General features: G+C 46.9%; 1 protein-coding gene across 1 annotated transcript in view; it reads right to left on the bottom strand.

The window, feature by feature from the left end:
• Positions 1–13,831: 13,831 nt before the first annotated feature.
• lrrc51 (leucine rich repeat containing 51) overlaps positions 13,832–14,280 on the bottom strand; it is a gene marked incomplete at its 3' end in the record, with an annotated part of 139,504 nt that continues 139,055 nt past the window's right edge. Inside the window, exon 3 of the mRNA XM_079576767.1 lies at positions 13,832–13,984. Within this exon, the coding sequence (XP_079432893.1) occupies positions 13,832–13,984 (153 nt within the window). The remainder of the gene's footprint in view (positions 13,985–14,280) is intronic.

The following is a 14,280-nucleotide window of genomic DNA, read 5'->3' as shown; positions in this document are numbered from 1 at the left end:
GGGCACTACACCACGGGCCAGCCAACAGAAAAAAGAGTAACAAGTGCCAAGTGTGGAATAATGAGGCGCGCGCACTCGGTTACCACATCAATGTAAAACTGTTTCATAGTTAAGTGGGGAGAAAGGCGGCTTTAGGATAATGAATTCAAACGAGGCAAAAGGTGAGCTCCTCAACTTAATGACTAGCTGCGTAAAGCTACAGGTGATGCACGTCAGTGTGGTTAACGAGCTGCTTCAAAGTCTGCAATTTGTTTGAAATGTTTTTCCTGAAAAAATAGGCTCGATGTTCAACACAAAATGCTCATTAGATTTGGGTGCGTAAAAGAGCCTCTGTGTGCAGCTAGGTTTGAATTAGCCTAGCTACAACTTTATTACCCCATCTTGGCTCTAATATACAAAAAAACATTATCGGTACCCAAACAAGTATTACAAAAACTTTTCTTTAACAGCCCTGAGTTTAGCTACAAAGAGCACAGAAAATGTGGGCTCAAACACAAGTTGTGTAGGATGTGCAAATGCACAGTTTGTGCAGCTTGGTTCTTAGAACAGAGTGATTCTTGTTAAGTTTGTGCAACAGGAGGAAAGGCAGGGGTTTCCTTTTAATGTGTTAAGTATCACCGCACTAGGCACGTCTGGCAATAAATATGAGCTGAGGCAAGAGTTGTAGCAAAAAATAATTAATAATTATATATATATAATTTTCTTCAATATAAATAAACTTTATGAAAACTCTGAAGAGTCAGCTTAGGTGCTGTGAGCTTGGCAGGAGGCCAACAAAGAATGCACCAAAGCGCTAAATTGGGAGTCTAACTTTACTATTTACAGTTTGTCCCTAACAAACACCATGTTCCAGCACAAGTGTGTCCATAAGTGCACGTGGCACCAGGACACCCCAGGCTGGAGGTCGATGATTGACTTCGTAGTTGTGTCATTTGATCTCCGGCCGGAGATCGGGTGAAGAGAGGGGCCGAGCTGTCAACCTACTACCTGGCCTTGTTGGCTTGTGGGACTCCAGATGTTTGCAGATGATGTTGTTCTGTTGGCTTCATCAAATCCGGACCTTCAGCTGCACTGGGGCAGTTTACAGCTAAGTGTGAACCGGGATGAGGATCAGCACCTCCAAATCCAAGGCCATGGTTCTCCCCTGGAAAAAGGTGGCTTCCCCTCTTCAGGTCAGTGGAGAGTCCTTGCCTCAAGGGGAGGAGTTGAAGTATCTCGGGGTCGTGTTCACGAGTAAAGGAAGGATGGAGCTTGAGAGTGATAGACAGATCGGTGCGGCGTCGGCAGTGATGTGGTCGCTGTATCGGACTGTTGTGGTGAAGAGGGAGCTGAGTCGAGGGCAAAGCTCTCGATTCACTGATTGATATAAGCTCCCACCCTCACCTATGGTCATGAGATCTGGGTAATGACCGAAAGGACAAGATCGCAAATACAAATGACTGAAATGAGTTTCCTTCACAGGGTGGCTGGGCGCACCCTTTGAGGAGCTCAGAGTAGAGCCGTTGCTCCTTCACATCATGGGACGTCAAGGGACAGCTGATGGGATTTGCGCTAAATCCGGCATATTTAAAGCACTATTGTCTGTTCATTGATATGCACTGTCCCATTCAAATAAATTAATAAATGGACTGAAATGACGTCAAAAAGAGCCAGCTGAGGTGGCTCAGGCATCTGTTCCGGATGCCTCCTGGTTGCCTCCCTCGGGAGGTGTTCCAGGCATGTCCCATTGGGAGGAGGCCTCGTGGAAGGCCCAGGATAGGCCGCAGGGACTTTGTCTCTGAGCTGGCCTGGTGTCGCCTCGGGTCCACAAAGAACAGCTGGAAAGGGTGTGCGTGGATCTGGAAGCCTGAGCATCTCTAATCAATATTCAAACATTTGTATTCATCTTGCTTACAAACATACTGACAAGGTACAAGTACTGTGAAAACAATATATATATATCTATATATATGTATATGTATTTTACAATGTCTGTAAACTTGAAGGGCAGACAAACTTAAATTGTCTGTCTCTGTCCTGCCAGACTAACCTATTGCCTTGGGACTTTTCAGTGCACTTACTGTATCCAACACTTAATCCATAACTGTACCACTGACACAAAACGGCCATTTTTGGAAAGAAGTAAAACATGTTTTTATTTTTTTTATTTTAAATGAGTTCCTTTTATTACTTTGCGTGGGCATTCATAACCTAATCTAACATTAATCTGATTACGTAGTGAAAGAGTGGCAGTCAGAGGGGCTTGTGGGCAAAGGGCCAGGCCAATAATAACCTCAGTCATCTTACCTGTGTGTCCATCTGCCCGGCTCCATGGGATTACAGCAAATCCTATTGAGTGCTCGGAGCCCCGGCCAAGATCAGTAGTCCTGAACTAATCATGACAAACTGCAGTCACAAGAGAGCACTGTCTTTTGTGCCCAAAGCAAGGAATTATCAGGAAGATTTTAATGCCTATTTGAGGTTACAGAGAGGAGCTCATGAATGTGTGATCACGCCGTGGGAACGATTAAGTATTGTGTCTCAATCAGATCATAATAGAGGAATTCGGTCCTGGACTGATGTAACAGGGGAGCGTTTTGTATAATTGTATAATCCAGGGCACGTTCACAAATAAAGAAAAAAAAATACAATTTAATTTTGCCTAAACTGAATACAACAAAAAGTGATAAGAAAATGTAATTGAATATGCGTGGTTACTTTTAAAGCAACAGTCTGATTAGTTTATTTTCAATCAGGCCATTTCAGCATAAAGGGGCTGCTGTATTGTATTTCTAGCTTTAGAACTCTGTTCCAGATTTGCAGCTGACGCACAGACTCCTGAATCAACTTATTTCGGTCCAATGTAATATTATTTTTGTTGAGTGCTTTGACCCCATCAGCTAATGCCTTACTGCGGCTGAATAACAAAGAAACATTTCACGAAGACCCAGAGTCAAGTAGAAGCCTAACCCCATGTAAATAGTTTAAAGGTAGTATTGGATGGATGGATGGATGGATGGATGGATGGATGGATGGATGGATGGATGGAAGGAAGGAAGGAAGGAAGGAAGGAAGGAAGGAAGGAAGGAAGGAAGGAAGGAAGGAAGGAAGGAAGGAAGGAAGGAAGGAAGGAAGGACGGACGGACGGACGGACGGAAGGAAGGAAGGAAGGAAGGAAGGAAGGAAGGAAGGAAGGAAGGACGGAAGGAAGGAAGGAAGGAAGGAAGGAAGGAAGGAAGGAAGGAAGGAAGGAAGGAAGGAAGGAAGGAAGGAAGGAAGGAAGGAAGGAAGGAAGGAAGGAAGGAAGGGAGGGAGGGAGGGAGGGATGAAAGGTAGGTTGATAGGTAGGTTGGTAGGTAGATAAACAGTTCAAGTATTTCATGATGATCTAATATACATTTACAGACACTTTCTCCTTACTTTTTTTCGAAGCTCAATTCACAGTGCCTTTATGGTAAATACTGTCGAGAAATATGGACCTATATGGAGGTATTTATCGCAGAAATCAAACAGAAGAATTGAGAATGAGAGGCAGCTGCTCGGTGGAAGCACACAGGCAATTACAAACAAAGGGCTGCCATAAACAGGGAGTAAACAACATGAAAGGAGACGCTATATTTGCTCTGTCTGTCAATGTTATAGTCGCACTGCATTGAAACTTTTCCTATGGAGGAGCAGATGTTGAGAGTTTAATGGGGAGGCTCGAACCAAGGCAAATATTTGGAAAAGCGAGTCCTGAGCTTTAACAGCGTTGGATATTCTTACATCATATTAAGAGGGGACAAAGTTAAGTCTGTATCTTTATTTGAATGCATTGGAAATTGTTTTTGAAACTGAGGGAAAATGTCCACATTAACAAGAGGCGCAACCCGAATGAGAGTTGTGCATCCTTTCTGCCAGTCATTGTTAAAGCATGCGCGCTCTGAAACCTGCCTGCTTCATTCGGATGAGCAGATGTTAATAGTTGAACGGGGGGCGAGGCAGTAAGTGTTTAATTAGGTGTGGGGGAAATGATTTATTCAACACATCTGGGTTCGTAAAATAACCCTCTTCGGCCTCGACAATTTATGGCTCCCAGACTCCTCCTAGACCTAACCCGGCAGATACCGAATGATGGCATTTCGTAACCTGTCTGCTTCTCAAAAAAAAACCTTGCCCATGACTGACTGATAATCTTTGCATATCGTTCACCTATAGTCAGGGAAGGGGGGGCTATAGGGGCGAGGCAGGGGGGGTGTGCGACAGTCTGGCTGTTGCGGCACACTCTCCGAGCCCTGGATTACTGGGATTTGCGCATGTGGCCTGCCTGCGCTCGCCACATGGCACTAAAGGTTGAGTTACGCCGGGCCCCCTCTACACACAGACTGTATTCTGGCAAAACACTCACAAAGAAGAAAAGGAAAACCAATATTTCCCTGGCAACAAATGTGATCCTGATGCATTACTGTATTGCTTTGAGCTAACTAGTTTTATCATGTTGAATCCAGCTCCGACTGGTCCATACTAAGACATGACTGTAACTTTACCGGGTGTGGGTACGTCTTCAGCTCCAACCTGTTATCAGCCAGCTTGGGGTAAATAGGGTAAAGTTTAGGGCTAGCAATTGTGCATATCCAAGTCTTAAAGTGTATTGACTGGAGAGCTTACAGCCAGTGTGATAGTTCATTTGAAAGCCAAGACCTTCTAGTTCAGGGGTCTCCAATAGGCGATCAATCCTGAGTATGTAAAAAAAAGGGTAAGTCTCTAGCTCATTCCTGTGCGGAGTTAAGAATTCTTAAAGGAGCTATATCATGCTATTTTAGCCATTCCAAAGTTAAGTATAGGCATTTATATGATATATTGTACCTCTACCACAATGGAGCACTCATTTTTGTGATAAATATAAGTGTTTTCTGGAGGTATTTTTCGAACCCGGAAGACAAAACGCTTCGATTCAGTTAACTCCGCCCCCTCTCTCCGCACATACAACTTTACCGTAATATAAATAAACAACAATAAGTGAAGTTACTTCACGATGCAGTTATACGGAGTTGACATCTGCAACACAGCTTCATAAATGGCTAACACACATGCTAATATGCTAACACACAAGCTAATATGCTAACCCGCGTTTGGATTGACTCACCACTCTGGTCCATCGCTGTTTACATTGTGGGACTCGCGTTGGTTATAAAAGTTAATCCACTTTGATTCTGGCGAAGGTTCACCAAACATCCATCAGTGTCACAGAAAAACAATATTTTGGTGATAGTCGCTGAATCCCGGAGAAAAAAACAGCTGAGTGGCCTCTTCCTGAAAAGGGTTGAATATAAACTCCTCGTCCTCGTAGCCAAACGCGCTTCTTTTTCTCCGTGACATTATCGTTAGGTAAGAGTAAAGAACAGGTGTGTCCAGAGTAGGTAACGAGCTCCATCTTCACAGCTGCAGCGCAAACATGACTGATCTGTTCAGACGCTCAGGGGTGTGTCTGTTTTGGCCACAGCTGACCTGGAAGCACCTCGGGCACATCCTTTTTTATTTTTTTTATTATTTTTTTTATTTTATTTTTTACTCTTTGTTTCTCTCTTACGACAGAAATAATGAAAACGCTGTTTTACAAATTAAAATCAGGCCGTAAGCATAGAATTAAGACATTACATTACAGACGTCGAGCACTTCCGTTCCGCTGTTACGACACAACTGAACACTCAGTCGTTCACCAGGAGAGGGAGGAGCAGCTGCTCAGAGAGCAGGATTCAGGAGGATTACTGAGAGCTGTGTGAATGAAGCCACAAACCACTCTGGGGGTGTTTTTGATAAGGAAATAGCATAACAACATGGCTAAAAGCTCCAAAAAGTCGATTTTGCATGATATAGGACCTTTAAAGAAACAACCAGAATGCTCACTCCAGCCACTAGGGGGCAGCTTAAATAAAGGTTGGGTTAGGTTACTTTATGTGTATCCATGGGTAAATGTATCTTGCAATTCTAGTCAAACATTAAAACACATTATACAAAGATAAAATATCACATACAAAGAAAGGAAATAATTCCACACGTGTCCAGTTGAGGGCACTGACATAAGAAGAGATCAGGATATAAACAACACATTGTAATCACATGGCAAATGGACAGTCTGCCCCTGGGCGGCTGTGGCTACAATAGCAGTTTACCACCAACAAGTGTTGTGAATGACTAATGACTACTGTGTAGCAGAGACTTGTGGCACAGGCTTGTAAAGTGCAACACAAGTGTAAGCCGAGGTTACAGTCCTGTCAGGCTCATTATTATTCATTTATTGAAAAAAGTTTCTTCAGTAGTATTTTCCCAATCAAAACATATTTCACTGGAGCTTTTGTTAATGGACTCTGGCAACACACTCCCCATATATTTTTGACCCCCAGCGAAATTTACTTGGAAAATCTGCGTTAGTGAAACACGACTTACATCACATTAGCTGTTCCTCAGTAACAGGTTAACAATTGTTCACTCCCATATCAATATCCACTCCGTTGATAAAGTAAAATATGTTGAATGGACTACATCCAAGAAGTACCCTGGTGTCTATAACCTAAAATCCTGTCTAAAATTATAACTTTAAAAGTGCCTCAAAAAGTTGACTTTTTTGTTTTGGGTGACAAGTGCACCCCGACGGATCATTTTAAAAGGATTTTCCTCTCAACCAGATGGCTAGTCAAATTTTGAGCTATTTTCTGGTCAAATTACCTACCAGTCAACAAATGTCATATCCCAAATACCACACAATGGGTCTTTGTCAGAAAAAGGAAAGAGGAAAGTTTATTGGCAGAGGTCTGCACCAGCTGCCTCAGACACCAGCTGCACCGCAAGACCTGCCAGCACCAGAACCCATTCATAATAACTGCATCATGAGGCACCGGTGGGGGTATTTTTTTCATATATAATTTTATACGGTATTGTACTAAAACGTTTTATTAATCATTTTTCACAGCATTGAAATCTAAAGAATTTTTCAAGCTTAAGTGTTCTTCCTTTGTTCAATGATTTCACTACGTTTTGCTTCTATTTGAGTGAACACATGTTTCAGAAACTACTTCACCACCCACAGATGCTTAGAAAGAAAGGCCGACACTTTTGATGTCTGTGTGCACAAAAAAAAAAAAATGTTAGCAAAAGATCTGCCTATACATACAGCAGATGAAAAAAAGAAAACACATAATTTCACATTGACATTCTGCTGCTACAAGATAACACAGTAATATTTGGATTTACTGGGGTGAGTCGGCGCTCTCTCTTCAATGTGCTGAGTCAATTTATCAGGCGGAGGACAGCAGTGAGTTACAACATGAAGAAGAAGACCCGGTTGATTGTTAATTAAAACCATTCCTATAGAACCCATCTGAGGACAACATAAAAATATAAAAAATCAGGAACAGTAGGCAACCACAGCGCCCGGGAGAAACACTATAAGGTTTACGAAAATAACCATAAAGAATTAGAAGAACAAACTAAATATACAGTGCCTCTTGAAAGTACTAATACACCTTGAACTTTTGCACATTTTGTCATGTGTACAACCATATATAAACATAAAGATTTTATTTTGAATTTTTTACTGAAAGTTCACACACAAGTAACAGACAGCTGTGAAGTGAAAGCAAAATGATACATGATTCTGTTATTTTTCAAAAAATAGAAAGGTCTTTCCACAGATTTTCAATAGGATTTAGGTCAGGACTTTGACTGGGCTATTCTTACACATTAATATGTTGATGCTCCCTATACCACCATATTTGACACTGATGGTGCATTCAGGACGGTGAGCAGTGTTCGGTTATCTTGGGGCACTTGGTTGCATTTCTTACCAGTGCTCTCCTTGTTCGGTCTGTTAGCTATACTCTTTTCATTTCCGAATGATGGATTGAACAACCCCCATGAGCTGCCACCTTAACGTGGTGGGGTTGTTTGAGTACCCGAATGACCCGAGGAGCTATGTTGTCTGGGGCTTTATGCCCCTGGTAGGGTCTCCCATGGCAAACAGGTCCGAGGAGACGGGTCAGACGAAGAGCAGCTCACAAGACTCCTATGGACAATGAAAGAACAAGGACCGTGACGCCGCCCGGCATGGCGCAGCCGGGGCCCCACCCTGGAGCCAGGCCTGGGGTTGGGGCTCGAACTCGAGCGCCTGGTGGCCGGGCCTTTGCCCACGGGGCCCGGCCGGGTACAGCCCGAAGAGACGGCGTGGGCCCGCCCTCCTGTGGACTCACCACCCGCAGAGGGATCCGTAGGGGTCGGGTGCAGAGAGGACTGGGTGGCAGTCGAGGCCGGGTGCCTCGACGACCTGGTCCACATGCGCAGCTTCTGGCGTTCGGGACATGGAACGTCACCTCGCTGGGGGGGAAGGAGCCTGAGCTTGTGCGGGAGGTTGAGAGATACCGGCTAGATATAGTCGGGCTCACCTCCACGCACAGCTTGGGTTCCGGATCCCAACTCCTGGAGAGAGGCTGGACTCTCCATTTTTCTGGAGTTGCCCGCGGGGAGAGGCGGCGGGCTGGGGTGGGTTTGCTCATATCCCCCCAGCTCAGCCGTCACGTGTTGGAGTTCACCCCGGTGGACGAGAGGGTCGCGTCCCTACGCCTTCGGGTCGGGGACAGGTCTCTCACCGTTGTCTCGGCCTACGGGCCCAACATCGGTGCAGAGTACCCGGCCTTCTTGGAGTCCCTGGGAGGGGTACTAGATAGTGCTCCGACTGGGGACTCCACTGTTCTGCTGGGGGACTTCAACGCCCACGTGGGTAACGACAGTGAGACCTGGGAGGGAGTGATTGGGAGGAACGGCCTCCCCGATCTGAACCCGAGTGGTGTTCTGTTATTGGACTTCTGTGCTAGTCACGGTTTGTCCATAACGAACACCATGTTCGAGCACAATGGTGTCCATAAGTGCACGTGGCACCAGGACACCCTAGGCAGGAGGTCGATGATCGACTTTGTAGTTGTGTCATCTGATCTCCGGCCGCGTGTCTCGGACACTCGGGTGAAGAGAGGGGCTGAGCTGTCAACCGATCACCACCTGGTGGTGAGCTGGATCCGCTGGCAGGGGAGGAAGCCGGTCAGACCTGGCAGGCCCAAGCGTGTCGTGAGGGTCTGCTGGGAACGTCTGGCAGATCCCTCTGTCAGTGGGGTCTTCAACTCCCACCTCCGGAAGAGCTTCACCCAGATTCCGGGGGAGGCGGGGGACATGGAGTCAGAGTGGACTCTGTTCTCCTCCTCCATTGTCGATGCGGCTGCTCGTAGTTGTGGCCGTAAGGTCTCTGGTGCCTGTCGCGGCGGCAATCCCCGAACCCGGTGGTGGCGCCCGGAAGTAAGGGATGCCGTCAAGCTGAAGAAGGAGTCCTACCTGGCCTTGTTGGCTTGTGGGACTCCTGAGGCAGCTGAGAGGTACCGGCAGGCCAAGCGTGCTGCGGCTCGGGCGGTCGCAGAGGCAAAAACTCGTGTCTGGGAGGAGTTCGGGGAGGCCATGGAGGAAGACTATCGGTCGGCCTCGAAGAGATTCTGGCAAACCATCCGGCGCCTCAGGAGGGGGAAGCAGTGCTTCACCAACACTGTGTACAGTGCGGGTGGGGGGCTGCTGACCTCGACTGGGGATGTCGTCGGGCGGTGGAAGGAGTACTTCGAGGACCTCCTCAATCCCGTCGTCACGTCTTCCAATGAGGAAGCAGAGGCTGGGGGCTCGGAGGTGGGCTCGCCCATCACCGGGGCTGAAGTCACCGAGGTGGTGAGAAAGCTCCTCGGTGGCAAGGCTCCGGGGGTGGATGAGATTCGCCCTGAGTACCTTAAGTCTCTGGATGTTGTAGGACTGTCTTGGCTGACACGTCTCTGCAACATCGCGTGGCGGTCGGGGACAGTGCCCCTGGATTGGCAGACCGGGGTGGTGGTCCCTCTCTTTAAGAAGGGGGATCGGAGGGTGTGTTCCAATTACAGAGGAATCACCCTCCTTAGCCTCCCCGGTAAGGTCTACTCCAGGGTGCTGGAGAGGAGGATCCGGCCGATAGTTGAACCTCGGATCCAGGAGGAACAATGCGGTTTTCGTCCTGGTCGTGGCACACTGGACCAACTCTATACCCTCCGTCGGGTGCTTGAGGGTTCATGGGAGTTCGCCCAACCAGTCCACATGTGTTTTGTGGACCTGGAGAAGGCGTTCGACCGTGTCCCTCGTGGTGCCCTGTGGGGGGTGCTCCGGGAGTATGGGGTCCGGGGCCCTCTGTTAAGGGCTGTCCGTTCCCTGTATGACCGCAGCAGGAGCTTGGTTCGCATTGCCGGCAGTAAGTCAGACCTGTTCCCGGTGCGTGTTGGTCTCCGCCAGGGCTGCCCTTTGTCACCGGTTCTGTTCATTACTTTTATGGACAGAATTTCTAGGCGCAGCCAGGGGCCGGAGGGTGTCCGGTTTGGGAGCCTCAGAGTCTCATCTCTGCTGTTTGCGGACGATGTTGTTCTGATGGCTTCAACGAACCAGGACCTCCAGCACGCTCTGGGGCGGTTTGCAGCCGAGTGTGTAGCGGCCGGGATGAGAATCAGCACCTCCAAATCCGAGGCCATGGTTCTCCACCGGAAAAAGGTGGCTTCCCCTCTTCAGGTCGGTGGGGAGTCCTTGCCTCAAGTGGAGGAGTTCAAGTATCTCGGGATCTTGTTCACGAGTGAGGGACGGATGGAGCGTGAGATCGACAGAAGGATCGGTGCGGCGTCAGCAGTGATGCGGTCGCTGTATCGGTCTGTCGTGGTGAAGAGGGAGCTGAGTCGGAGGGCAAAGCTCTCGATTTACCGATCGATCTACGTTCCCACCCTCACCTATGGTCATGAGATTTGGGTAATGACCGAAAGGACAAGATCGCGAATACAAGCGGCCGAAATGAGTTTCCTTCGCAGGGTGGCTGGGCGCACCCTCCGAGATCGGGTGAGGAGCTCAGCTACCCGGGAGGAGCTCGGAGTAGAGTCGCTGCTCCTTCACGTCGAAAGGAGCCAGCTGAGGTGGCTCGGGCATCTGTTCCGGATGCCTCCTGGTCGCCTCCCGCGGGAGGTGTTCCAGGCATGTCCTAGTGGGACAAGGCCTCGTGGAAGACCCAGGACACGGTGGTGGGACTATGTCTCCGAGCTGGCCTGGTGTCGCCTCGGGGTCCCCCCAGAACAGCTGGAGGAGGTGTGTGTGGATCGGGAAGTTTGGGCATCTCTGCTGAGACTGCTGCCCCCGCGACCCGGCCCCGGATAAAGCGGAAGAAAATGGATGGATGGATGGATGGATGGATTGAACAGCACTCCGTGAGATGTTCAAATCTTGGGAAATCTTTGTATAACTTAAGGCTGCTTTAAACTTCTCCACAACTTTGTCCCTGACCTCTCTGGTGTGCTCCATGGCCTTCATGATGTCGTTTAGTGACCATAGCACTGAGGCCCTCACAGAACAGCTGTAATTATACTGAGAATAGATTACGGACAGGTGGCCTCTATTCAATGGTCAGGGCAAGGTGTGAACATTCTGCAGTCATTAGGAATGTTTTAAAGGCAATTTAATGCACTCAGAAAAATGCTGTATGAATGCTTATGCATGCCCCACTTTTCACTTCTCTCTTTTTAGAAAAATAACAGAATCATGTATCATTTTGCTTTCACTTCACAGTTGTCTGTTCCTTGTGTGTGAACGTTCAGTTTTATGTTTATGGTTGTAAACATGACAAAATGTGCAAAAGTTCAAGGTGCATTAGTACTTTTGAGAGGCACTGTACAACTAACACTGAATGGAGCCAGATAGTGCTAATTCCTATTTGATCCTGAGGCATTATAGTATTCCTTTGAGCTAGCTGAGCTGGTGTTTTTATAGTTTTATCATGTTCCACCATACAGGACCAAATGTATCGCCGTAATCTGCGTCATTTGGTGCGACACGTTCTAAATGCTGACTCAGCCGCACGCCTGCCCCATCAACCGTGGCTTTTGGAGAGAAAACACATAAATGTAACACGCCAAAGACTAAATAGCGGCAGGATATGGGCCTGTGTTGATTTATGGTTCACATTTCCTCTGTAATTGGAGCCGGCAGAAGCAGCGGAGGCTCGTGCTGTTTGCAGCTGGACACGTTACGGTGGTTCCAAGCAGTGCATCCTGCCCCTTTGGCGTCTTTATACCCAACGCTTGTCTTGAATCGCTTTGCAGATTGATGGAAGACAATCCAAATTGCAGGGGGAAATCATACAAACTTTATTGTCTCTGTTCTGGGCTATTGTCTTCTTGTATGGCGCGGGACACAGGTGAACCTTATTTTAGACATGACCCGCTCGTCACGCGTGACAGCACTGAAGTCCAGTGTCTTCAGCTCCGGAAGGACAGCTATGACATGGGCCCTAAATGTGAAGACATTTTTTGTCACTTGTACAGTAGATAGCATTTCATGGAGACACAGCAGACAAAACGTTTAGTTTTTCCCCTCAATTTTAAGGTTTTTATGGAAGCTAATTCTTAACTTAGAAGCTGTTTTATTATCTTACTGAGTTAATTTTCCTCTATACATACGTTTCATGTGATTCTTGTTGTTATGGTGGCCATTTTGAATACCTAAGTAGAATTATGCAGTACTCTACTACAATATTGCTACTGCACTCAGGATGAAAATGAATAACATTTGTTAAAACACGGCCCCAGAGAGCGCATGTTTATGTGAAGAAACCAGTGTTTAAGCTGCTCAAGACGTTAGCATGCTACTGGTTAGCATTTAGCTTCAACAGCTTAGCTCTTGTTTGTTTGTTTGTTTTGTAGACTTTATTGTCCCCGTAGGGAAATTTGTCCTCTGCATTTAACCCATCCTTCGATGCCACTGGGGCAACCCGTAAGGAGCAGTGGTCGACGGCCGTGCCGCGCCCGGGGACCCATCTCCATGATGTGGAGCCAGGCTGATGGTCAGAATCACCTGGCTGGAGGATTCACCTATTGCACATGTTTTTAGTGGTAGGGGAAACCGGAGTACCCGGAGGAAACCTACGCAGACACGGGGAGAACATGCAAACTCCACACAGAAAGGCCCCGTCCTGGTGGGAATCGAACCCGGGACCTTCTAGCTGTGAAGCGGAGGCGCTAACCGCTGCGCTACCGTGCCGCCCTAGCTCTTAACTCTCCAAGAGAAAGCCCTGAACCACACTCCATCTAGCCTTGGATACAACAAGCTGTTACTGTAGTATTTCCTCAGTGTTCATAGATGTGAGCCACACATGTGTTTATCATGTTGAAGCCTTGCAGTTGCTAACCGGTAGCATGCTAACGTCTTGAGCAGCATAAACACTGACTCAGACTGAGACTCTGTTGACATGACAAACTGTGAATCCCAGAGGTTTTCAGTTTCCTCTTTGATGTGTTAATTTAGTTTGAAGAGTGAAGCAGATCTTTGGAAAATCCTGCTGTAGCTCGACAGATAGAGCTGCGACGTCTGTGCCACATTTGCTGGTTATATCACATAAATGTGGGCTCCCTGGGGTTGTGTTTTAACTGTTATCTTTTTGAGCAATCATTACAAGTACATAAAAATGCCACTGTCAATTAGTAGAGAGTAGAGATCTTGTTACATTTTGTAGTACTGCATAATTCTACTTCGGTATTCAAAATGGCCACCGGAACTATGCGATATGTCAAACGCATGCATACATTTAGAGGTGCTGTGTTTTCATCCACCAACTTTTTGTTCTCAAACTGATTTGTTGAGATCTAATTCTGATTTGATAGTTAGTTTATAATCAGTTATGTAGCTCAAAGACAAAATAATACTTTTGTCAGTATTCTACAGGACAAGTAAACGTATATATCTGATTTCATTTTTCCTCTTAGATGTGAAGTGTGCATCAGTCAGTCTGACAGAGTTACCTGTATCCTCTGGTGTTCTCGATGCAGTTGCCGTGTAAGGTGACAGTGTGGAGATGTGGCAACTGGCCCATTTTGTCCACCTCCGACAGGCTCCAAATGCTGTTCCCATGAAGATACAAAACACGCAGCTCCCGCATCTCACACAAAACCTTAAACACATAAACCAGTCAGGGGCGTTTATGGGCAGGACACACAAGCACTGTAAAAATCCAAGGTAAAGCGGGAAAAGCGATTTACCACAGGCTACAAGGACACACATGTGAAGTCTGCTATTGTCAGGTAGTATAGGAAACAGTACAATATTGGTTGCATTTGGAGAATACAGTATCAAAGAATAGAGTTAGTACTTCATTGACTAGGTTCAGGAGCAGGACCATGCCTCAATCGGACGCTCTATGTATAGCAAATAAGCTCATTTATTTTGGGAATTCTGTACAAAAGAATG

This window comes from Gobius niger (genome assembly GCF_951799975.1).
Source record: "Gobius niger genome assembly, chromosome: 19".
Taxonomy (NCBI): domain Eukaryota; kingdom Metazoa; phylum Chordata; class Actinopteri; order Gobiiformes; family Gobiidae; genus Gobius; species Gobius niger.
The sequence above is the reverse complement of the archived record's forward strand: the minus strand, read 5'-3'. Positions and strand labels throughout refer to the sequence as shown.